The sequence below is a fragment of the Perna viridis genome, chromosome 2 (genome assembly GCF_037379345.1).
Source record: "Perna viridis isolate PV_CMFRI_1.1 ecotype Kerala chromosome 2, ASM3737934v1, whole genome shotgun sequence".
In the NCBI taxonomy this organism is placed as follows: domain Eukaryota; kingdom Metazoa; phylum Mollusca; class Bivalvia; order Mytilida; family Mytilidae; genus Perna; species Perna viridis.
This window is the reverse complement of record NC_142446.1, coordinates 44,112,594-44,139,381: the sequence shown is the minus strand read 5'-3', so window position 1 is coordinate 44,139,381 and position 26,788 is coordinate 44,112,594. Positions and strand designations below refer to the sequence as shown.

At 30.7% G+C, this 26,788-nt stretch overlaps 1 protein-coding gene across 19 annotated transcripts in view; it reads right to left on the bottom strand.

Annotated features, from left to right (window-relative positions):
• LOC148625256 (uncharacterized) overlaps positions 1 to 26,788 on the bottom strand; it is a 79,379-nt gene that overhangs the window by 39,355 nt on the left and 13,236 nt on the right. For 6 of the 19 annotated variants that reach the window (XM_088568678.1, XM_088568675.1, XM_088568674.1 and 3 more), the window contains 9 exons: positions 22,155 to 22,232; positions 17,996 to 18,205; positions 14,907 to 15,081; positions 9,637 to 9,748; positions 8,573 to 8,704; positions 8,082 to 8,210; positions 7,607 to 7,675; positions 7,300 to 7,388; positions 6,732 to 6,872 (listed from right to left, as the gene is read on the bottom strand). In XM_088568678.1, coding sequence (XP_088424804.1) covers positions 6,732 to 6,872; positions 7,300 to 7,388; positions 7,607 to 7,675; positions 8,082 to 8,210; positions 8,573 to 8,704; positions 9,637 to 9,748; positions 14,907 to 15,081; positions 17,996 to 18,205; positions 22,155 to 22,232 — 1,135 coding nt within the window. Of the gene's footprint in view, positions 1 to 4,121; positions 4,136 to 6,731; positions 6,873 to 7,299; positions 7,389 to 7,606; positions 7,676 to 8,081; positions 8,211 to 8,572; positions 8,705 to 9,636; positions 9,749 to 14,906; positions 15,082 to 17,995; positions 18,206 to 19,063; positions 19,106 to 22,154; positions 22,233 to 26,788 lie in introns of all 19 variants that reach the window. The other 13 variants (XM_088568681.1, XM_088568687.1, XM_088568684.1 and 10 more) reach the window with 4 other exon arrangements.

Genomic DNA, 26,788 nt, shown 5'->3' with positions numbered 1-26,788 from the left:
GATGCACAATAAGCATTCAGCATATCGTAACTTTCAAAATAAGGAGAACTTGAATAATCGTGAAAATGTTTGAAAACACCCCAATCATAAATTTAAGTTTAATAATTTTTGTTTCTTTCTTTTTTTCCTATGTAATCTTTATTTCAATTAACAATTAATTAAAGCTTCCTTTTTTCAATGAGAAATACCATATATCTGGCAGGTTACTTTGGCGAGAGTAAAAATTAGTGATTTTGAAGCAAAAAGGTATATGAAAATATTTTGGAATTTCTTTTATTGGTGGATGCTAAATAACACATTCAGTTCAGTGGTCATGTTCAGCCACTTTTGTCAGATTTTTGGTTTTATCCATTTCATAGCATAAATATTTTTTGTCCAGTAACCCCACTTTTCTTTTCACAATTTCATAACTTCATTAAACACACCTTCAAATGTTATATGGCAAGTTTTTTATGAAATCCTTGTTATTTCTTAAATGATTACCAACTAAGACAAAACCAATGGAAAATTTAGAGAATTCCTTTTCCCACCAAAATTTTAAATGCTTATGTCTCAAAAATGAACACATTAACCAATTTTTTTCTTCTTATATTATTCTAACATGAAAGATCTTAGAAGATTTCACAACCCTTTGAAATCATTGTTATTCTTAAGGAGGCAGACCTAGGGTAAGGGACATAACTCTTGAAATCAGTGATATGTTTGTATAATCAATTTCACCTAAGCCTTTCAAGCATTTCTTTGAAACAGAATAAAATCAGTCCAAGTTACTTTGATGCTTACATTAGATTGATGTAAAATGTTGAATACAAACATTCCAATGTCCCTTGCCCTAGGTCTACCTCCTTAAATAGACCACCAAACATCCTTAAGCCCAGAGTAAATATTTGGCAGAATTCATTCTGGCGCTTATTGACAAACTGCTAAATACACCAAAATTAGCACCCAATGAAAATTACCTGCTATCTGAACAAGAGCAATTTAAGCAGAACAGAATTTTGCACAAATGTAAATATGTATAAAATTTCTATACTCATTATGAACTTTAATGATGCTCTAATCAGTGCCACTTGTTTTTTGTGCACTTCATCATACCAAAAACTCTTAATTTTATATAAACCATCTTTTTCCAATTTGAAAAAATTCCTGTAAACTGTGAAATGTTCGCAGTAGCTTTATTTTTGCTATTTTTCCGGTAAGACATGTAACGCTTAAATTAAACTGTCATGAATATTTTCTTTGAAGAACATCCTAATATGATTCAGGAACGATCACGAATTTAAAGCCATGCAAAAAGTAGATTGATTGCAGAAATCGAGAAAAAAAGATGGCATGAAACATTTCTGGTTTACAGTAACTAGGTTAGTCCTTTCAAGTAATTTCCAGTTTCTCTGCTGTTTATATGCTCCTTATTAATTTGGATTATTATTTTCTTTTTACATATAAAAACAGACAAGTTCCATATTTCAAATCCTTTAAAAATATTTCTGCTTATCTATATCTTTTCTTCAATAATTCAATAGTTTCAAATGAGAAGATTAAGTTTGTGACTTGTTTTTTGTGTGACATTTTTTTTTAATTTCCCCAAAACACTCTTTAATTATGCTTCAAACAGTGTTGCTATGAAAACAAAAAATTAGCCTTGGTTGCATTGTGATTACCCTTCACTAATTTTATTGCCTGCATTTTCATCTGCATTTTCATGCAACACACCCAACTGATTATCCCAACTAAATCTTCCGGCTTAAACAAATCTGTTCTTTACATATGTACTGTCTGGTTTTGAAAATATATTGAAAAAAAAAGACTTTCTAGGTCAGAACAGAGCCATGACACAGCACTAACTTAATACAGCAACTTGAGTAATATATTGAATTCCATTTCTTTCAACATTCAATATTATTTATTGCCTGAGATAAGATACATTTTCAACTAATTTCAATTTTCTCAAGGTTGTCTTGGAAATATTTTATTGTCTGGGTTTCACCTGAAGATTTCAATTTCCATACACCACTCCCCAATCATTGATTATCTTTAGAGATTAACTAAAATGAATCTTCCGGCTTATGTCGATCAGTTTCTAACATATGTTATTCTGTTTTATTTGAGTCATAAAAATCCAATAAAACCTGTTAATCTGCATTAATTTGAACAAATGATGATACATAAAATTGTTGAAATATGTACAGATGGTGCAAAAATGAGAATCTGATAATTCTTATTTGTGACTGGCAAGTACTAAAATCAGGGAGGGCAAGTACTTAAATCAGGAAGGGCAACCAAAGAGTAAAAAAATGTATTCATTGGAGGTTCAACCTTATAAAATTCAAAATACAAGACAAATCACATAGATTGGAGATATTGGACTTATTTATGGCCAATATATCTTGATTTGTTTTCATATTTAAATCTGAACTTTTAAAATTTCAGTTGAATTGAATAATGAATTTACATTCTACATCTTCCTATGGACTTGACCAGCATCAAAAGATTTGTTTGTTTGTTAGTTGGGGTTAAACGTCCGAGCAGCAATAAGCATCAAAAGAAGCCATATGATTAAAAAGTAGGTAGTTTGTAGATGTCTTTAATGCCAACAATCCTACAAAGTTTCAAAAGAAATGAACTTTGAAAACAGGCCAATGAGAAGCTAGTAAGGCCTCTTGTGGCCATCTTGTTCAATAAAGTGGAAACCAAAGTACATTTGAGAAGCTCTTCTATAGATTACACCTGCCAAATTTGATTATAAATTTCTATTGTTTGTAAAGACTGAATAAATCTGATGACACGTTTGAAAATTGGAATGAAAAATAATCTAAGGGATATAAAATCACAAACTTTTATAAAAAATTAAAACCTGGTAAGTGCCTAACCTCATAGGTTTAAAAAAATTTGATCTTCCTTTTGGCTTCTTAAAAAGGGAATTATTTTCTGCATCTCCTGAATTTGATTTCAAGAAGTCCATTTTCATCCTAAACGTTTGTTTCCACTCGCATTCAATAACCCATTACAAAAACTTGACCTAACCTTGAGAAAGACGCTCTAAATTTACACACTTTTTATATTTATAGTTAAGTTTAAAGCAGGTGTTTGACATTTTCATCACAATATTTTGCCATATCTGAAAACATGGTAGCTCTAAGTAAGTGTTGAAAAAGATCATAGGAAAGTGTTGAAATGGTTCAATTAGCTGCCAACAGAGTAAAAGTTTAGGAAAGATAACTTTGTAGAAGTTGGTTAACTTCTTACAGAAAAGAATTATACTAAATGATCCTTTAAAATGAGAATTATGCATCCAGAAATTGAAAGGATTTCAGGTTAATGTCATTACTTATAGTCTGGAATTTAAGTAATGCATTTAGCAGATATGGTAAGTCAGAGTAGCAAATATCCTTCTTCAGAACTGACATCGCAAAATACACCGACTTCAAAAAGTTCATAAGCAAATATAACAAAATATTCTTCAAATGAAAAACTTAATATAATCAATGTAAAAAGAGAAAAATAATGATGCATAGCAGACAGTAAGACAGAAAGGGCAGAAGAAAAAATGCCCTTCTTCTTAATTGTGGTACAGCATATATTTTTTTGTGAAGGTACAGTACTTTTATCATTAAATACTTTTAGAGAAATCTTATGTATTCTAGACATGTGAGTATATCATATTGATCTAGAACTAAAGTGCATGATTTACTTTCATGCTTCATACAGCCTACAGTAACAGGTTTTCTGATGAGTATGATGCAAGTACTTGTGTCCAAGGACAAAAAAGTATTAACAATCTTCAAGACAATCCCAGTACCATATCTAAAAGTGTTGCATGCAGTATAAGGGTGGGCATGTATATAGGTGGGGAAAAGATTGGTTCATATTGATCAATTAGGTTACATAATCCCTCATATTAATTACAATATTATTACATGGTATTAGGAAATATGTATGCAGAAAATGTCTATGAGACGATAATTTGTATAATTAAAATTATCTTATTATCATATACCTGTATAGTATTTATGAAAATTCTACAAATTTGACGAAGCATTACTGCATAAAGGGAGATAAATAGCAAGCATCTACAAGCTATATGTTTGACAAAGCAGTTATTACTAAGCAATAGAATTCACCTTGCAACATTCTACTGAAATACAATAAATATATTAAAAATCATTTACTCTGTTCATTTTTAGATAATATGTCAGTACTTTGGAAAAAATGATATATTAATTAAATAAAATAAGACAAAAATAAAGTATAACATCTGGATAATTGTTAAAAGATGGGGGTAAACTATAAAAAGATAATTTTCCGTTGCAAAACAAGAATGGGCAAACAAAGTTTTTACTAACAATTTATTTAAATTTAATTAAGGAAGAAATCCTTCCTTGAATTTTTAAGTTTTAGTGAGACTAAGTGCAAAAATTAGCATCTAGGTGCAACCTTTTCTTTTTCCTTGGGTAATTTTCAAAATTTCTTTCTGACAAAAAATCAATCATTAATCTTTAACTAAAAAGCATATTTTAGTGTCTATGAAACCTTAATCAGAAAAAAAGCCATGAAAAAGCACTAAAACATTTAATGAAAATAAACAGCTGGGATAAAGCACATATACTAATATGAAGTGCTTCAAAAGTCTTTAGACCACAGCCATGGTAAAACTTCAATAAACATAGGACAAAGTTCATGGACATATGGCAGTCTTATTTCCAGCAACAAAGATAAGTTAAACCCAATTTTAGCTAGGATAAAGCACATATTCTAGTATGACATGCTTCAAAGGTCTTTAGACCACAGCCATGGTAAAACTTTGATAAACACATTACAAAGGTCATAGGCAGTCCTATTTCCGGCATCTTAAATAAGTTGACCCAATTTTACTGATGTCACAATAGAATTATGCCCCATTACAGTTCCTATTTTGTGTAACACATAGGCTGCATCTTTTTTTAATACAAAGCAACTGGGCCTATTAGAATCAATATAAATCATAGAAACTCAATTTTATTATTGTTTTACCACAAGCTGGCCATTTATTTTGCATTATTTTATCCTGCAATAGCAAAAGCAATTTAATGATTTATTTCTTAAACACACCTAACCCCTTTTTACTTTGTTGCTTACATAAGACTGAAACAGAAAGAAATCAATGAGAGATTCCTAATATTTAGAGACCCATTCTACCAGAAAGAAAATCAAAATTCTCTTTTTTTCATCTATTGTTGTAAGATGTATGGACAGCAGTCAGCTAAGAGGCAAAAACAAAAACAAAAAACAAAAATAAAAATAAAACAGCTGAAAAGTCATAACTATAACTGGAATAACCATAAACAATTTCTTTGAAACAGAACACATAGCAATTGCTATTTTAAAAAATGCATTTAAAAAAATAAAAGATCAAGTGTACTGTGAAAAATACATAAAGAAAGGAAAAAAATTGATCAGGTTTGTATGCCCTTAGTTCTGTGTGTTTTCTGATAAATGTTTCAACAAAATTGTTCTTCTATGATAAATCTCCTATTTATCCTAAGTAGAAATTATTGCATTATTTATCTCAGAATTTTGATGTTCAGTGAATGTTAATGCATTCTTTTTTCTGTCTGACAATAGAGTGTTTTGTGTGTAATAATGCATTTATTGTACAATTATCTTAAAAAAATTCTAAAAAATACATTTTTTGTAAGAAATTATATGAATTTTGACAGTTATTAATGGATGAAATATCAAAAATTAATCAAATATTTTCATTTCATTATTCATTTTGTATTCAAACAAGGTGAATTAAACAGATGTTCGTTATAAGACATAAATTACAATTGACATGTGTAAATTTCAATTGCAAATAAGAATATTTGGAATGGTTAATTACAATGCAAAATTCCTTTTTCTATAAATAACACACTTTGCACTTCTTCACATTTTTCTATTGACAAGAATAGTAATTATTCAATATTTATTTGAAACTACTCAAATAATTACGAGTGTGACCTTTGGAGAAACCAATTTCACACCAATACTTCCAGGTAAGCTTCGTAGGTGTGAAAATCATAATAAAAATCATCCTGTCCACAAAGATAATTGATTTATTATCATAAATTCATATAATTAAAAGAAAAGTGCAAATTTTTGTCACCTGGTTTGCCCCATAAGTCATTGAAAAGATGTAATAAACAATACTTAATGAAATTCTCATTGTCATTTGTTATGATAAGCATTAAATTAAAGTGAAACCCCACAATAACAATGTAACTCATTACTTACACACAAAATGTAAGCTATGAATTTGCACCGGAATGACAACAGCCTTTTTTTTACAACGGCATTGAACTTAAGCTCCTACTAACTTAAATATTACAGGTTATGCTGTAGGTGCCGGAGAAGTTATGGCTTCATGTGTTCAGAGTCAATTATCAACATAATAAAGAAGTATGATTACGTGACTTTACAGAATATTTTGCTTTCGACGATCATTATTACGCAAGTTTGAAACACGGTGTGACATCACAAACATATTAGTCAGCTGACATCAAGTTTAAAATTTATGTAAATGGCTAGATTTAATGAATACCAGGAATTGTTTTCATGTCAAATCATGAATAAGAAGCAGGTCTAAGCAGTGCTTATACAAAATGCAGTATGGAAAAACAGAAATTAAAATCAACATAATCGATGTATATTGCACTTTAAAAACGATTCAAGCAAAAAATATAATTGGTACACACTATTTATAGAAAACTTACATGTCACTTGATGCTGAAACAAGGTGGTTTCCATCACATGAAAGGCTATTTATAGCATTAGTGTGACCTTTGAACACTTTCCATGGGATAAGTGATTGTCTGTACCAAACTCTTACTGTTTTATCATATGATCCAGAGAATCTAGAAGATTAAAAAAAATTAAATTCACCGACTTATGTGTTAAGAAAATGAAGATAGGAAGTCACAATATCATACCTCTGCCAAGTTAGAGGATATTAAATTCTTACCCGTGGGTGTCTAAGATTTCCTAGTCTTGCAATTTCTAGTGGTGTTTGATTCATTTTCTAACTTCAGAAAACAAATTTTAGGTATAGTATAACAATCAAGAATGCCTTGCTTGACAAAATCCCATTTTATTTAGAAGATTTCATCAAGTTTTATTGTGACGTCACAAAGGTCTCATGTTATATCTCACCTGTGGGTGGCCAAAAACAGGAATATTCTCGTATTTTCAGTGAGAAACCCAAAATCTTGCCTCATTTCTATGTGGAATGAATTAACATTGTTACAAAAAAAGTTAAGAAAACAAGTATTTATTGTTACGTACATGTATTCTGGTCCAATATGTATACATGACACACAATCTGTATGTTTGCATAGGATGGCTCTCTTTTCAAAAGTTCTTAAATCCCAAACCTAAAAATATAAAAATATAAAAAGTTGTTTAATTACTATTTCTTAAGATACAACTAAAGTGAACATACATGTAAATAAGTTGTCATTTTATGCATTTCTACATTAAATTTTTTTTAAATAAAGAATATTAGGACAAAATGAAAATATGTTAATGTGTAAACCATCAAACTGCCATTGTTTTTTTTTAATTGTTTGTTTCTATGGAAACTGGTACATACAATGATAGTTGTATCCCATGATCCTGTCAGTAATGTATTCCCATCAAACTGGAGACATCTTATACCACCCTGAAAAATAAAGCCAGTATAAAGATTATTTCTTCTACTAGTTGTAAGGTATTCCTGAAATTATTGTTTTAATCCTTCCTTTATCACAAATAACTAATATTAGTATACATGTCAAAAACCCACCAAAATCACTTGTATTTCTAACTCAAAAACAGTTATATATCATATAACCAGTCCATGTTTTACATTCAGATGTTAAGATGAAAGTTATATAGATTGTGTATGAAATTTGAACTTTGCAAGAGTTACTCTTCTTGATTTGGTTGATTTGGTTGATTTTAGAGGGAGATAAACATTTTGTATTCACAAAAATACAGATCTGAATACAGAAATGGCTATTGTTACTTTAAAAATAGCATATGCAGACCAGAAAAGCATCATTTGTTCTTTTTTTTTCTTAAAATACCTTATGTCCATAAAATTTATGGATACTTTTGCCACTCCTGATGTCCCAAAGTCTGACTGTTCTATCTAGACCAGCTGATATCAGTCTCTTCTTGTCAAAATGAATACAATTGATGGTATTCAAATGACCCTGGAGAATAAAGAAATCAAAATAGAAAAATATAAATAAATCAGTTCATTTTTTTTTCACAAAGGAAATGAGCACAAAAGTGCTTTAATCAAAGTAAGCTTTTTACACATAAAAAAGATTTAAAGCATAGAGAAATTAAATTTGGTATGAGGGATGTATCCAGAATTTCAGGTTATGTGTTAAGGAAAAGATATTTCAACAAGTGGATCCATCCAAAAACATTGAACCCTGGTCTGTAGGGATTAGAGAACAAAAATGTTTCAAACAGGTTTCTCATTAAATCCACTTGATGGCAAATACTTTCCCATCCCAATTAAATCCAGGGTTTACTCAATACATTCTTCACTGTGTAAAAGACCTACCTGAAGTCTCCTGACCCTTTTAACACTCTTGACAAGTCCCATATACTTCGGCATCTCAAAAGGTCTTGGTGTCTTGTCATCTGGTTCATTTATTGGTCTCCATTCTAACCTCATTGATGGCATGGACTTACCCTGAAAATTGAACAGGAATGCATGACTTCGGCATGTAAGGTTTTGAGAAAAATGATGTACAACTGGGTCACTGAGATATCAAGAAAAACATTTTACAAATGGTATGATAATGTACAGCATCGGAAACATGAAAAACAATGTATGGCAGGGCAACTGAGGATTCATGAAACATAAAGTATGGCAGGGCAACAGAGGATTAATGAAAAACAATGTATGGCAGGGCAACAGAGGATTCATGAAATATGGTGTATCGCAGGGCATCTGAGAATTCATGAAAAACAGTGTATGGCAGGGCAACTGAGGATTCATGAAACAAGATGTATGGCAGGGCAATTGAGGATTCATGAAATATGATGTATGGCAGGGCAACTGAGGATTCATGAAAATTAATGAATGGCAGGGCAACTGAGGATTCATGAAAGGTAATATGTGGCAGGGCAATTGAGGATTCATGAAAGGTAATGTATGGCAAGGCAACTGAGGATTCATGAAAAATAATGTATGGCAAGGCAACTGAGGATTCCAAATGAATATTTACCAGAAAACAAAATGTCAATTTTGTTTTATCTACATAAATTCCTATGTCATCTCTTCACATGTAACCTTCTTTCATAACAGTGCCAATAAACATAGCAAAACAAATACTTCCATAAATTTTATGTAAAGGTGAGATTCAACCTTTTCAAAATGATGTTAAAGTAAGTTGAGAATTTAATGAAACTGATAACAGAAATTCACTTTTTGAAAGTTTGATGAATACCTAGTTTAAGTTTATTGGCAATTAATAAATTAGCTATCAATGGATAATTGTATTTGTGTATTATAGACGTGTATAATAGTCATACATTCTGATACTGTGAGTCCATCTTTTCAATCAATACATATTTACTTGAAAGAAATGCATTTCAAAATGCATAAGTTTTGTTACAAACCAATAAATCTGTTGCCTGTACTAAATCTGTCCTTATGTCAAAAGCTGTTTCATCTGTTTTCTTATCTTCATCAAAGGTTTTCCTTGGTTCTCTTTCCTTGCCAGTGCTCCTCCTAAAAATCAGATGAAATATACACGAAAACAACACAATCATCAATTTTATGACAAAATCACTTCCTGACTACAAAAACAAGTTCCTTCATTCCAAGAGCAGTAATACTCATTTAAGATGATTCTATACTGTTTATCATTGCCAACCAAAATCCATTGTAGGGAAAATAAAATATTTATTGGTTGTTATATGAAAAGGTCATTATGGTCTACCCATTAAGAAAGTCAACATGATAAAAGCATTGTATGAAGATTTTAACATACAAGTAATACATGATTCAAAACCGTTTCAAGTAACAACAGGAGTAAAGCAAGGATGCATCCTATCACCTACCTTGTTTTTGATAGTCAATGACTGGGTAACAACACAGGCCTTTGATTCAAATAGAGGAATATAATAGACGAAAATAACGAAAGTTGTGACAAGGAAAGGTAGAGCAATATCAACTGAAGGTGAAGACATCGAGGAAGTAGACTAATTTACATATTTGGGAAGTATTGTAAACAAAACAGGTAGGACAGAAGAAGACATAAGTTCTAGGATAAGCAAAAAGCAAAAGAAGACAGGCATTTGTCATGCTTATTGCTAAAGCCTACATGGAAATCCAACATACTATCAGAAATTACAAAAATCAGAATATTCAATACAAATGTAAAATCTATTATACTCTATGGATCAGAAACCTGGAGACTCACCAAAGGACTCTAAAACCTGGAGAGAAGCCAAACAAATTGCTCAAAACAGAGTCAGATGACGGATGACAGTTTCAACCCTATGTTCCATAAGGGACGAAGAGGACTAAGTCAAGTAACTAAGTCATATGAAAAGGTCTGAAAAAAGTGAGACTTACTCAACATAAATGAATCACCAGAATCTCTTTATTTTGACCTGCAACTCATTAATATAAGCTAAAAACCCAACATTATTATCAGTTGATTTTAACATTGCCAGGGTATAAGGACAACATATGTACATTTGTATTTTCAACATAAATTTCTGTTTTTGAAGAGGTCAAAATTATTTCTCATTATATGATTTGTATACAAAGCTGATATCTTAATTATGCGATTTTGCTGTGTTGAAGATCATCTCTACCACACCCCCTTCTCCGAACTGCATTTTCTCTCCAGCTGACTTTTAGTTACACTTATTATAGTAATGAATAGTTCATATTTTGTAAAAGCATGTTCTCTCACTTTATGTTTGTCTATATTTATATAGTATATATAGGAAAGAACTGAATAAGAATAATTTACTTTTTCTAATCTATTTTGTTTTGAGCAAATAATTTTTTTTTTACCATTGTTAGCAGTCCATACAATTCAAATTTTCAATGAACAAAAAGGTAAGAGCTATATAAATAGTTTGTGATTGTAAATAAAAAAAAACAACTTGAAAGTTAAACAAGATGTGAGTATATTTGAACCTTTTAAGATTGTTCATAAACTAATACAAACATATGCACTTGAATCTCAGTCTCTTTGTACTAGTGTTATTAAAAAAAAAACACATGTATGCAAAAGAATTCAAAGAATGATTGGCCCATTGTTTTACTAAAGTATTTATAGTCTGATCACAATTTTAATTTAAGGTCAAAGTATAAAATTTGGGGGAAAAAAATGCTATCCATGTCAATATTCAATACAGTACAATTATAAGATTGATCTAGTGTCAGAATGATAATACTGGCTTTGTCTAAAAAGGGTCATAATAAACTAGTGTATTCTATTTAACATATACAAAGATAAAATTTTCACTACAGGTGGCCAATGCATAATTAATTTTTAAAAATGTAGGTTTTACTTCTTGTAGTTTTTCTGAACACACAAAAAAAATCAATTTTCATCAAATTCCACTTTTTTAAGTTTAAGAGGAGTTCCAGATCATACCTGGAGGCAGATGGATGAACAGACAGATGGACAGACAGGAGGATCACTTTATATACAATGTATCTCTATGACAAGAAATCTGTGACCAAATGCGAACCTGGGATACCTTCATTCCTAAAATTCAGTATGTGGTAAAAACAAAAACAAAATGACAAAACAAGAAATTGTCATTGCCCAAGCTCAAATCCCATAAAAATAGCACACAATATAAAGCTTGTGTCAAAATGTCATGTGGCTGACATAAGTAGTTGCAAAGAAAACTTATGAAAAAAATGTGAAGGACAAACAGACTGATGGAAAGACAGATGGACAAAGGGAAAAAACAATATACTGCCCTCCTTCAGAGTTGATAGTGCTGAAAAGTGTTTTCACTATTTGTCTATTTATGCAATGGTCAACACTATTACACAAGTATTTTTCATTTTCTTTTTTTAATTTACCAAATCCTAAAGATTTTAGTATATAATTAAACTCAACAATTATGACTGCTTAGCATAAAGTAAAGGATAGAATATAATAGTATTTGAGACAATTAATGAGGGCATTTTATTTAAAGGTGACTGAGAGAATATAAGTATTAATGCTCATGTTTACCAGTTTTCATTGTTTTCATAATTCTAAAAGAAAGTTTCCCATTCACATGTATTATATAACAGAATTGTCAAATCCATGAATTGGAGAATCTCTGAAAAGGCATTTCTTTTCTAATGATAACTGATAGTCACATATTAAAGGTACTTTTATTATGTGACTATCAATCAAAGTAAATTTCTAACTAACAGTAATTTTGGCTATTTCTCCCTAAAAATAAAAAGTGTAAGTTAAAAAATAACTTTAAATTTTACAAATTGACAAGCATGCTGCCAAATGTGATGAAATAAAACCTCAATTATTTTCTCCTTTCCTTGAATGTGACGAAAGATTCTTCTACGATACACGATCGTTCACCTCAATCAACTTACAACATGTTATCTTTTTTTCACAGAAACCTCAAACAGGGACATTAATTTTCAAGGGAGGAAAGGTTTGATTAATAACTTCTATCATTTCACAATATGACAGATTTTGATCAGTCCTGCATGCTTCTTTCTTCCCATTGAACAAATATTCTTAGAAAACCCCCTTCAAAATATATTTCTTAAGTTTACAGTATTTTGAAATCACTTTGTCACATCATTTTTGAATAGTCTTATTGTTTTTATTACTTATACATGATAAAATATTTGCGTTGTTGACACAGCTTTTAACACAATAAGGAAGCTACTAGCATAAATAGTCTAAAAGTTGTAACTCAACAAATCTTGTCAAAAATATCTAGTAAAAAATATTAAGCATAGCTATAATTCATTATTCATGGTATAAACAACTATAATTTAATATTCTTGTTAAAAATTCAAAAAAATGAACAAATTTTATGATAAGTTCCTGACAACCACTAATAGCCCTTTCAATCATTGTTGTGGAAACACATTCGTCTTGTGATAGGTAGAACCAAAAATGTCGATTTCAAGTACAATAAGCTAGAAACAACATTGACACCTGCTTACCTAACATATTACATATCTATTTAAAAACCACAAAAGGAAATTCTTTTTTTCCACCGTGAGGAAAATTACATTACGAATGTGCAATCACAATGAAAAATTGAGACAAATCTATACTTTACATTGGCATTCATGAAAAGGCAAGTTTTTGCACTTTAAAAAAATGATCCATTAACTGTATTATAGGTATTTAACAGCAAAATGTCAATAAATTTATCATATGAAGTTTTAATCAACCATGAACAGAACAGATGATAGCAATATTTTCAGCATCAAATACAATTATATTTCTTATTCTTAACCACCTAAATGGCCTTTGACAAAAGATATCATTGTTATAGATTTCATAACACAAAACCAACCTAGGCTGTTTGAGTTATGAGACCCTGGTCATATGAAATATATACTTGTTCTAACCCTAACACTTTACATCTAAACTGGCTTCTACAGGTTATGTGACAACAGATTAATGTCGTATCATTAACCTCCGAAATCTAATTAAAGGAATAATTGAATTTGTTTGGAGTTCATGGATATACATTCATATACAACAAAACTCAGAAAATCAAATTATTTTCACAGTATTTAAAAGGAAGTAAAAAACGAAAAAGTTAAAAAGAGAGAGAAAGACAGAAAAACAATGGAATAATGAAATGATTGAATGATAGAAAGTGAGATGTGTCTCATCTACATGGAATGGTAAACTTTAAGTCCCAGCCACTTGGAATGGTACAGCTATATGTCCCAGTCACTTAGAGCAGTAAACTATATGTCCCGCCACCTAGTTATGGTTAAACAATGAGTACCTGCAACTTGGAATGAAAAGAAATGGATATGGTCAAACACAATATATGCACCAGCCTAATATCTAAATACAAAATAGTAAATATTTTCAGATCACCAAAAGACCTCCAACAAGTTCAAACACTTAAGTAAGCTCTAAAAGGCCCCGACAACAGAATTAATAAAATCTACGGTAATATTACAATGACACTTCTTCAAAATAAAACAAAAGGGTAAAATAATAACAAGAAAGACACATTAATAACCAACATCTTGATTGTGGACAGGGACATGTTTTCCAATGGGTTAAACTAGTTTAAGACTTAACTATCCATCTTGGTAAAACTACATGTCCCGAACAGTTGGAGTGGTAACAATTATTAAGGACAAACAGGAGTAATAATCAACAGTTTAACTATAACTAGACTGACTGAGATGGAGTCCATCTCTTGTAGGCCCTGCTGTGGTCAAAAGCCTGTACATTAACCATCCACAACATGCAAAACTTATTACAGCCCAGGCACAAATCTGTCATGCAAAAATCATTAATTTGACCTTGAGGTCAAAGTTCAAGGACAAAGGTCATTAACCGTGTTATACGACACACTGTCTTGAGCTGATATACCCTCTTGCCCAAAATCAAAACCCTATACCAAAAAGCAAAAGTTATAGCCTGGACACAATTTGTCACGGATAGATGGAGTACGGACGGACTGATGGACATATATAGGGCATCAACCACTTTCATTGGCAGGGCCCTTATTAGTTTTACAGGGTTGGAACAAATGATTTGAAAATGGGGTTCCAGAGAGAATTAAAAAAAAAGGAGATTCCAGGCTATTCTGAACTTAAGCCCAAATTTTGCAAAAAATTAACAATATGTTCAAACCTCAGAACCCCCCACCCTTTGATCCAACACTGGCCTTAGCTGAATAAAACTTACTTTCCAGTTCCTTTACTCTTTTGTCTCTCTTCTTTTTCCATCTTTTCTTTCTTCTCTCTCTCTTTCATGGCTTTCCTCTGTTTTATCTGTTGCTGTGTTTTCTCTATGTCCTTGACCTTGGATTGCATTGCATATGACTTCAGCTTCTTCCAATACCCAGAAGATCTGGTTTTTTCTAATAAAACACAAAATTTTCATTTTGACACATTGTTCAGAAGTTGCCAAAATTTAAAACTCCTTGACTTAATTAGAAATTGATGTTTGTCAAAAGGGCATTTATCGGATGGCTTTTTTATGAAAGTAAAAATTGTAACTCAGAATCTAAGTTTCTTGTGTTCTTATCAAAGCACAATTTAGTTTAATAAAAGATGGAGTTTAACTCAATTTAAACCAGTAAAACAATAAAAACTATGAAATACAAATTCTTAAACAATTTTAGCCACCTCAATGTAAATCATTCCTTTAACACAGAGCATCTGTTTTTTAGGCACATTCAAATATTTGCAAGGAAAAATTAAATATTCTTTTAATGAACATATATATTTAGTATTAGATTTTTGAAAAAAAGACTGAACTTTCATATTTTTAAGAAAAACAATTTTGACAAAAAAATTTAAGCTGCAAACAGGAAGTTAAGAAATCATTAAAAACCTGGTCCCATCTCTGTATACAACTTAATTTCTAATGTCAAAATACCAAAATCCTCAACTAAAATATAACTTCATTAAAAGAGAATTTAGAAGAATTAGGGGAAGTATTAGTCAAAATAAATCATTGTTCTCTTAAAGGATACATTTGCAGAAATGGTAAAACATTTAGTATCAAGAAGAAAGGGCAAACAAATACACGTATATGAATTCTAATTTAAAATGATTTATAATTCATACATTTTCACTAAATATGCATATGACTTTTTAACAACCAGAGGGTTTGAAAATTTTTGTGAGATGTTCCCTGTCATTTCTGACATTTGCTCAGTTGACTAAGAGCCTCATGTGAGAAACATTATTTTCAGCCAAGAATAGACCCTTTCATGTTAACTGCAGGACTATCATTAAGCTTGCTCAATATACACTTCAAGGAGAAAAAATATTTTGTTCTACACCAAACCCTACTTTGCAGAGGTATATAACATGTATGATCATTGACTATCCCACAACTTACACCAAAGGTTCCAATGTTTTCCCACTCTCTAGGATCCATGCTCACTAAAAATTGCATGTTGACATTTTACCACCTTAAGTGAAAAAGAATAATTTAAACAACTCCACCTTGAAAGAGAATTAATCTAACACTATGAAGAAAACAACTCCACCTTGAAAGAGAATTAATCTAACACTATGAAGCAAACAACTCCATCTTGAAAGAGAATTAATCTAACACTATGAAGAAAACAACTCCACCTTGAAAGAGAATCAATCTAACACTATGAAGAAAACAACTCCATCTTGAAAGAGAACTAATCTTACACTATGAAGAGGAAGAATTATCAAAACAATTTCTTTCATCAAAGGATTGTCAGAATAGTGGTGGGAAATAGGAAAAATAAGGGAGGGGAATTTGGCAAAATTGTTTGAGGGAAAGGGCTGCAGCAGAGAAGTCTAGCAATAGAGGGTGACCTTTAATTGTTGTTGCCAAGTATGAAAGAAATATTATATGCAGTATGTGGAGAAATTTTGAGAACACCAAACCATGATACCTCTTTTCATAAAGAGATTTTTGATGACTTTCTCCTCCCTTTTGTTCATTGATCTATAAACAGGTATGATTCTTTTTGTACTTTTTGTATCTAAAAGAAATGAAAACTAGAACAAGAAAAAACTTTGACTAAATTATTATTATATATAGGGTAGCAATTCTATCTAACACCATAGGTTAACCCCATAAATGGCCATCAGGATACCAGTATTCAAAAACAACAAAAATCCAATTAAAAAGTAAGTATAAATTCCTGAAAATGAAAAAAAGCACCAAGTTCCCAATTTCTGATATTATCTGCATGCAAAAAAAATCTAGAGTTCTATCACTAAATCCATTAACCTCATACTATAATACCTAATTTTTCAAAACTTCTCAACAGGGAATCAAAGTTGGACAGATAGACACCAGCCATTGACAACAATACCCCCTTCTCATGAAAAATTGTATCCTCAATTTCCTCATAAGTCAAGTGCAGGAATCTTTTAAAGCTATTCCTTCTGTAGATATCAGTATCTGTCCATTGTCTATACACAGCAGTGTGATTACCATACAATCTAGACAGAATTGATTCACAGTACTGTTCAAAAGTTAAAGAGGACTTTGACTTCTGCATAAGTCTTTGTCTTAAATTATTGTTCTGGTCAAAGGCCTGGTCCTTGTAATGATTATTTCCACCTATGTACAACATATAATAATTATCTCTCTCTCTTAATGTTCTGTAAAAAAATGGCTTATCTAGAATACATTATGTTTTAGATGTCTTAAATGATAAGCTAAGTGGTTGTCTTTGTGATCTATCTCAATTGTACCCCTTAAATCAAAATAAATCATCTCAAGTCTTCATTATCCTAGTCAATGGTTTTTATTTATTCTAAATATGATAACCATAGCCTTGAATTCACGTTGCTTTTTTGCAATTAACTCCATCTGGAATAAACTCTCATTATCAGCATTAAAATTAAGTAGTAATCGTAAGAATCACGCAAAATCTGAAAAATGTGATACACCCCAAAAAGGCTACATATTTTTATTTTTGTAGTTAAGTTGTTTTATGGGTCTATATTATCAAATGTGTAATTATTCATTCCAACCTGTCTGCTCTTAGGAGATAATCAACATTGAAAACGCAGTAGATTCTATTGTATTTGAGTGTCATTTACAGAGTTATCTCCCTTAATTTTGAAATCTACAGTGCATTCTATACAATTTTTATCTCCTAAGAACACGGATTATTTGAAAAACCGAATTTTAATTTCTGTTAACTATGGCAATTCACACAAAATATCGAAAATAAGAATATGCAGGCTTTCCAACCATGAATCACATTTTGCACGATTCTTAGCTGGAGTGCTACTTAAGCTCATCAACCAAGTCATTAGTATCCTTACCTCGACCAACAACCTGAAAAATGGAATCCATGTACTCCTCAAGGTCCTCCTCTGACACATCACTACAAACATCCTCCTCTCTTGGTTTGTCCTTATTTTTCTCCTCCTCAGCTAACTTTGCAGCTGCAGCAGCAGTTATTTCCCTTTGTTGTCTTTTCTCTTCATGTCTCTGCAGACGTGACAAAGTTCCCCTTCGTACTTCAAGATCAGCTAAAATGTACATTTACATGGAGGTACAGGTAATATGCACAATAATGAATTACATGTAATCCTAAATAAAATTGTCTTAATAGGCAAATTTTCAATTTTGATTTTCTTTACAAAGACTTACAATAAAATCCTTTATTTTTGTCTCTTTATATAACTATTTCTTTTCTTATAGATGCCACTTAACAGACATTCTAGAAAAAGATAACTAAGATAAATATATGACAAATGCTGGTAATAAGTGTTCCCTGCAGAAGGTTTTAGAAAGGTGTGAGCATCCTGCCCTTTTCTGTCAATTTTCCTTATATAGATGTTAATGCATGCATGATTTGCCCTTATGTGCTATAGTGCTCATTTCAAAAGCTGCAAGGAACACTAAAGGTTTCAAACTACAGATTTTTTTTTTATATACAGGAAATTGCCATAAGGAAACAGATAACATGTTACATACATTAGAAATATCTACTCAAAAACAAAAATGTATACAATATAAAGTAACTAATAACAAAATGGTTTAAATGCATATGAAAGTCTAAAAAGCATGGTTTAGTTTCCACTTTTGGAAAATATAATGCAATATTGATGTGACGATAAAGAATGCATAGGGGATATTTTAATGCAGGGACAGTTGATCATTATCTAGGCCATGCAGGAATACTTCATGGAATATACTACTTTTAGAAAGAAGGTCTCATGCAGTACTTTCAGTTCTTTTTCCAATCATCAGTATAGTACCAAGCTCAATTTTTACACAACAAGAATAAAAATGCAACACTTTTATGTGATAAAAATTAAACGAGATTGTGTTATTTCTGGAAGACATATATTCTAAGGAAGAAGACATGCTGAAAAACATTTTACCTATACTTGATACAGATTTCACAACAGTTTCTGACTCTGGTGCTATTAAAGATAATATGAACAATAAACATTAATTTGACAATGGGCTATTCCATGTAAAATGTTCTAGCCTTTAATCTAAAGAACCTGGTGTCACATAAATTTTCACTAGAAAACTTTCTGATACGAACCTCCATATTTTATAAACACAAATCTTTTTGTTATTTAAAAAATATTCTCTAATTTGCAACAATCAGACCAAGCCTTAATGTAATTTCAAATGTAGTGGTTCCAATAAAGAGTTTCTTTTCTATGTTTGTAAAATTAGACTTGATATTATTAAAAGTACTCTTATACTGTTGCTTTATTTGAATAGTGATTTACAGGTGTGATGTATTTCTTTCCGAAAATTAACACTATTCAAATTACATATTATATTATTTTGTTATAGAATAAAATACATTTAATTACTGAAAATTATTTTTTATAAACTTACTCAAAACCAACTCAAATGAACAAAAGCAACAGGTTTTCAAATTAATTTACTACAATTCATTTAATAACAGAAAACTGTCAAAATAGCATTTAATTTTAATGCATATGTCAAAGTTTGTTTGTATATTTCAGCAGTTATTAATTTGAGAAATATGAATCATAAAAATACAGCCTACTTTTTCTATCTGGCATAATATGGCATACTTTTTTGCTTTGTAAATGCATTTTCCCAAAACTGCTTAATCATAAACCTTGGACCATATGGGAGATTTTCAATTTGGTTATAATAGCCAGTTTATAAATTTAAGTAAGGTGAAGTCATTTCATGGTTGTATAAATAGAATCCATTTAGGGTGGTGAAATAAATGACTGTGACAAAATTTGATTGAATTTTGGAGTAAATATTTAACAGTAATTGATACAAACTTTTTAATTTAGAATTTTAAGATACACTTAACATTCCAAATTGTACCATCTCATGCTGAGAAGAATTTAGACCGCCCCGCTTTAGAAAGACCAAATTACAATGCTGACGATAACTGGTGCAACCACATGGCACTAAACAGAGTCTTTGCTTGAGCGAACAAAAGATTTGTCAATAAATCAACCACAAACTTCAAAGAAGGAAACTTTTAACGTCAAAAATATGTCGATTAAGGTATTTCTATAATAAATTTCAAATTAACTTTACTACTGATTTAGTTGCTTTTGACTTCATTAAATTACTCTATATATGAATTATTTAATAATCTTCTACTGATTCCTCAGATAGAATCAATTTTTTTCAATCAAATATCTAATTTAAACATTCAAGTTGCATGATCGTCTAATAAATCAGATTTCCTATTTAATATTTAACATTTTAAATTTGTTTTTTTTTTAATCAATAAATGGTTCACCTTTATGTTAGATGATGTTCAAATTGAATGATGAATATAAGACTTGCATCCTACACCTTCGATTTAAATTACAATCTTAAACTTCATGGAACGGGTATTGGAACTAGAATTTATTAGTCATTCCAACAATTCACTGCATAGTGGCAAATCATAATAGTTGACACAAGAACTTATTAGTCATTTCAATGATTCACTGCATTGCAGTAAATTATAGTAGTGTTAAAGCAGAGTAATTCAGTAGAATAAATTAATTATTACAGAGACTAACTCTATCAGGTTCTTGTCTTCATGAAGTACATATTTTTAATCAAGGCTTTTGTTTAAATTAAAATATTCAGCAATGTACTACTCATGTACAAATTCTAATTCTTAGATATTGCTGTCTACAATGATAAAGTACCAATCCATATAAAGCTCAGACATTGCCAATGGTACTGGTGATAAACAGTGCAGAAAACCCACAGTTTTCGGTCTTCATACGTCACATTTTTTTGTTTCTATAGTGTTTTCTGTGTACAGATCTGTATTCTTGACACTTAAAATAACCAAATCAGGAACAATAACTCTTGCAAAGTGTCAATTTCATATACAATATACATAATTTTATCTCAAAAGTGTACCAACAAAATGACATGCTAAGACAGGCTGTGTGGTCTGTTACTACTTCTGATTAAAAAATAAAAGCAAATTTTGTGGGTTTTTGTCATACTTGTATCACCTCCTGTCTGATGTCTATATAAAGACTGCTACTAAATACACACACAAAAATGAATGTTCATAAATTGTCATTGCCATTTTCAACCACAATATTAGATACTTTTTTTCTAATTTACTACTTTCTCTTGTTAAAGGCACCATTCATTATTGAATTATTAATTCATGTACCAGTATAATACATTATAGTAGAAGGATATTGGAACAGGAAATATCTATTTCCAGTCATAAGTTATCAATGAAATAAAAAAAACAAAAACAGGAGATTACATTATGTCAATTACTTGTTTGAATGTTTGCTGTCAACTATTCTGTTCATAATATTAATTCTAGCAGCCTCATTTCCATATTTATCAACAAAGGAAATTATTCCAATGTAGTGTAAATATGCACTGTATGATTTTGTTTTCGAAGCTCTGAAAAGATTAACAAAATCTAATATTCAGAGCAATAAAAAATATCTGCCCCTTACATAGAATGAAAAAATGTCTGATTCATAGCAGATAAATTAAAGACATGATTATAAACAAGGTGACCACTGTCTTTCCTTGCAGTATTTACTAATGTTGTTTTAATAAACACATATGAAGGTCACTAATATGATTTCATGTATCAATAAGCATAGACATTTTGCTCATGAATTCTTGGTCAACACACATTTCTTTTTAAATTACAGTTTCACACAATAAGTATATCAATAATATAGAGAGCTATGTAAAACATGAAGTTGTAAGAAAAAGGCTTCAACTTACAGAAATGAACTTTGGGTCATAAGAATGTATGAAGAGACTGGTCAAAGGGAAGTAACTCTGATTCCCAAATTGGAGAGAAGGCAAGATAAGCATAAATAGGTACATTATACTACTACTATAATTAACAATATATGACAAAATAATAAGCTGGAATCAGTACAAGCTAAATATGCTTTGCAATTATACTACTGGGTGCCTTTTAGATATTTATTTGTGTAAAATATTTTCTACATATGGGATGCACTCAGTTACCTAATGGGTTTATGTGGAATAATTTACAATAATTCTCCAATATATCAATCTGAAAATCTACAGAACTTGGTTGTTCTCCTGTAAGAAATCAAAGTTTTTAAATGAAACAATAATCCATAAGAAAATAGCTTCTTAATTCTGTCAGTTGTCAGTAATTAACAATGATAATCTCGATTTGGCACAGTAATTTAACATAAAAATCAAACATCAGACCTAATTAACTCTACTTTTATTTGATGTAGAAGCAAATGTTTGTTTGTCTTTTTTTGTAAGTATCAAAGCACATAATTTAACATTTGCTCGAGAGAAAAAAAAAACAAAAACAAAAAAAAACTCATAATACTTTATTGACTATCTTTAAATACAAGTAATTATCTCTTTATATTTGTTATAATGAAAACAATATGCTGATGCAACACACAATACAAACCATATGAATTCATGCAAATGATAAATGTGTCTTTTGTGTGGAAAATGAGTATTCATGCAATAATGCAACCAGTTTTATATTTCAACTTAAAATCACATGACTAATATGGAACAATATGCATGAAGAATTGTATCAGATATTCCTATAAGCTCAAAGTAAGTAAAATTGTTAAACTTAAGATATCAATAATAAATAAAATCTACAGACTTCCTACACTGAACCTAACCTCAATTTTTCATATGTTTTATGGCAGAACCTTATTAAATGATATCAACTCTGGAAATATAGTAGTTTTAAGATGCCACATCAAGAAAAGAAATTATATATTTCTAAAAAAAAAAAAAAAAAAAAAAAAAAATAAAAAAAAAAAAACAAATAAACAAATGGCTATACACTGTAGGTATTATAATTTACATCTTAGGCCAACTAAAACTACTTCTTGGCTTTTCAGGCCTTCCCTGTTTCCTATCAAGTGTGTCTCATAAGTTGTCATAACCCATTTTTATTTTCAGATCAATAAATACAAAATCCTTTTATGATTTTCTGGTTGTGAACAATGTAAAAAAATCATTATCACAACTTTGGGGTGAAAAAACATTTCAATGTAATGCCATCTTCCATCATTGGTTTTAATATAAGAAAATGACCTGGGAAACACAAAATTAACTTTGGTTACATAATTTCACTCAAATTGGTCGAGACAATGAAGAATTTACAGATCTAAAGTCTGTGTATTGGTATTATTTATCTAAAGTCTGTGTATTGGTATTATTTAACTGATCATTGATGAAAACTTGAAATATTAATTATAAGACAAAATGCATGAAACATTAAAGTCATTATTATTAAATATTGTATACTTGCATAAAATGGGATAAAATTTAATAAAAGTGAAAAAGAGGAAGTTATGCTAATGAGTCAATTTGAACAATTCAAAGTATGTATCAAAAACAATAATATTCTTACATAATACATGTATGACTTGTGCAACAGCATGCATGTACTGTAAATCACACACATGTTTGAATAAATAATTACATGTTTATGTTATTGATATACAAGTACATGTAGTGTGTTTTTTCCATGTTTATAAACCTACATTATACTCTGTCCAAGGCAAACTGTCAAAACATTGATAGAAAACATAAATTTTTACCACTAAAATTATTTTTTTCACAAAAATTTGAAATTAAAAAGTTAATAATATCTAAATTAGAAAGACAAACTATAATTTTGAGCAAGCTTGGCTCCATGGTTAACATGTTTTTGAAGTAATCTATATGCTAATGCATCCTTCGTGTCCTTCAGTTGTCAAAATCTTAGTTATATAAGAGAATGTTTCTATACCACACTACCCCCCCACAATGCATCAAAACGATTTATGTAAGTGCAGTATAAATCAAGGTCAAACCCTTAAATATGACTTTGTTTTAAGACATATGACCTCAATCAAAAGTCTTAGATTTATACTGCATGTCTAAAAAAAACAAAAGTAAGGGACTCATGACCTAAAACTGAAGACGGCTATGTCACATGTTTAAAAAAAGAGGTGGGACATTGGCACAATGTGTTAAAACACAGCAAGTATGACAATAACTAGGATTTGGGTCATGTGACATAAGAAACCCTAAATACATGTCTTCGGTAAATCTGGATAGAACACCCTGGATCAAGTTCACTACTAGTGCTTAGAAATCAGAGAAACTGCATGTCTTAAAAACAGATTGAATAAAATGAAAATCAAACTTCAACCACATTATGAAATTTTGACCAAATGGCACAAAACAAAGTGGTTCTAAGTTTTTGGCCAATTGTCTTAAGGAATACTGGGTCTATGTCACTATCCTTAGAAAGTCTGAATAAGTATATTTATAGTATAAAGACTTCATGACATTTTAAGATACTCTAGATCTAGACACCATACCTTAGAAAAAATATATCTAAGAAAAAAGTTTTGAAATATCATGGAAAACCCAAATAAACAACTGTGCCATGAGTGTATGATGCACTTGTCTCCACTAGAAGCAAACTGAACAACTATCATAATTTGAGAACAAAGAATGGATTTTCACTAAAAGAAAACAGATTTTTAGCTTGTTGTAACTGTAATCTCTGTAAGGTTTGAAGCAATTTAGATAAGACATTCTCACACTTGATGTGACATGCCAAACAAGAGGCTCCCAGGAGCCTGAATCGCTCACCATGTTTAAATTTTTGCCTTTTAAGGGCAATAACTCTAACAAGGAGTTGTCAGACAATTTTGACTCCATTTGATTCATTTGACACATCTGTAAGCCTTATGATAAGGATCATTTCAGCAACTGAAAGCTATTGGCTAAACCTTTGGAGATGTATGCAAAAATCTGCTGTTTGACCCCATTGTTCTATTTTTAGAAACAGCAGCCATGTTTTTTCAGCAATCAAAAATCTGTCATTTCTTTAAGGATACCCTATAAAACAAAAATGTCAACTTTCATTGAATTCTATAGAGCAGTTTCTGAGGAGAAGATTTTTTAAAGTAATAGCATCATGAACAGAAAAAAAACATCCAAAAAGGACAATAACTCAAACATGGGTCAACAAATTTTCACCAAAATTTGACCACAGATAAATAATTTACCCCATGCCAGATTTTGGTTAAACCTAACCATTTTGGAGATATATGCAAAAATCTGCTGTCTGATCCCAATGTTCTATTTTTAGTAACAGCAGCCATGCTTTATAACAGATCAAAAATCCAAATATCATTTTGTTAAGGATACCCTTTAAAACAAAAATACCAACTTTCATTAAATTCTGTAAAGTAGTTTCTGAGGAGAAGAGTTCCGAAAATAATAACATTAAAAACAGCAAAAAAAATGTCCAAAAAGGGCAATAACTCCAAAATGGATCAACAGATTTTCACCAAATTTTGACCACAGACAGATCTCATCATGCTGAACACTTTTAACCCCATGTCAGAATTTGGCTAAACCTAATTGTTTAGGAGAGATATATGCGAAAAACTACTGTCTGACCCCTATGTTCTATTTTTAGTAACGGAGGCCATGTTTTTTGACGGATCAAAAATCTCTACATCAATTCAATGCATGATACCCCAAGAAACATTCATACCAAGTTTAGTTCCAATTGGTCAAGTGGCGTCAGAAGAGAAGATTTTTGAAAGAAATATCATTCGCAATAGCAAAAAAAAGTCGGAAAAAGGGCAGTAACTCCAACATGGCTTAACATATTACCATGAAAATTTGACCACAGATAGATCTCATCATGCTGAACACTTTTCTCTAATGTCAGAATTTGGCTAAACCCAATGGTTTTGGAGATAAATGTGAAAAAGTACTGTCTGACCCCTATGTTCTATTTTTAGTAACGGAGGCCATGTTTTTCAACAGATCAAAATCCTCACATCAGTTCTATGCACGATACCCCAAAAAACATTTATACCAAGTTTGGTTCCAATTGGTCAGGTGGTGTCAGAGGAGAAGATTTTTGAAAGAAATAACATTCAAAACAGCAAAAAAAACCTTGAAAAAGGGCAGTAACTCCAACATGGCTTAACATATCAAAAAGACAATTTGACCGCAGATAGATCTCATCATGCTGAACACTTTTACCCAAGTCAGAATTTGGCTAAACCTAACAGTTTAGGAGATATATGCGAAAAACTACTGTCTGGGCCCTAAGTTCTATTTTTCAAAATGGAGGCCATGTTTTTCAACGGATCAAAAATCCCCATATCAGTTCTATGCAGGATACCCCAAGGAACAATCATACCAAGTTTGGTTCAAATTGGTCAAGCAGTTTCAGAGGAGAAGAGTTTTGAAAAATTGTTAACGACAACAATGGACAACGATAATGGATGACGACAGACACCAAGTGATGGCAATAGCTCACCTGGCCGAAGCTAAAAAACGTGTTAAGAGTTATCATAATAATACACAACTGTGTTAAGTTTGAAGTAAACCCAACCAGGTGTTTGACATATGAAATCTAGATACTCTTTTTTTTAAAATAAAGTCCATAAACTCTGAAACTAAAAATCATTTTTTATCCATAAAGTATACAGACCATAAAACCATCATAACAAACGATTGTGTAAATTTTAAAGCATATTGAACAAGGCATTCTCTAATTATGATGGAACATGTTTACAACTGATGGATGGACAGACAAACAGACATTTGCATACCATGATATGGACCCA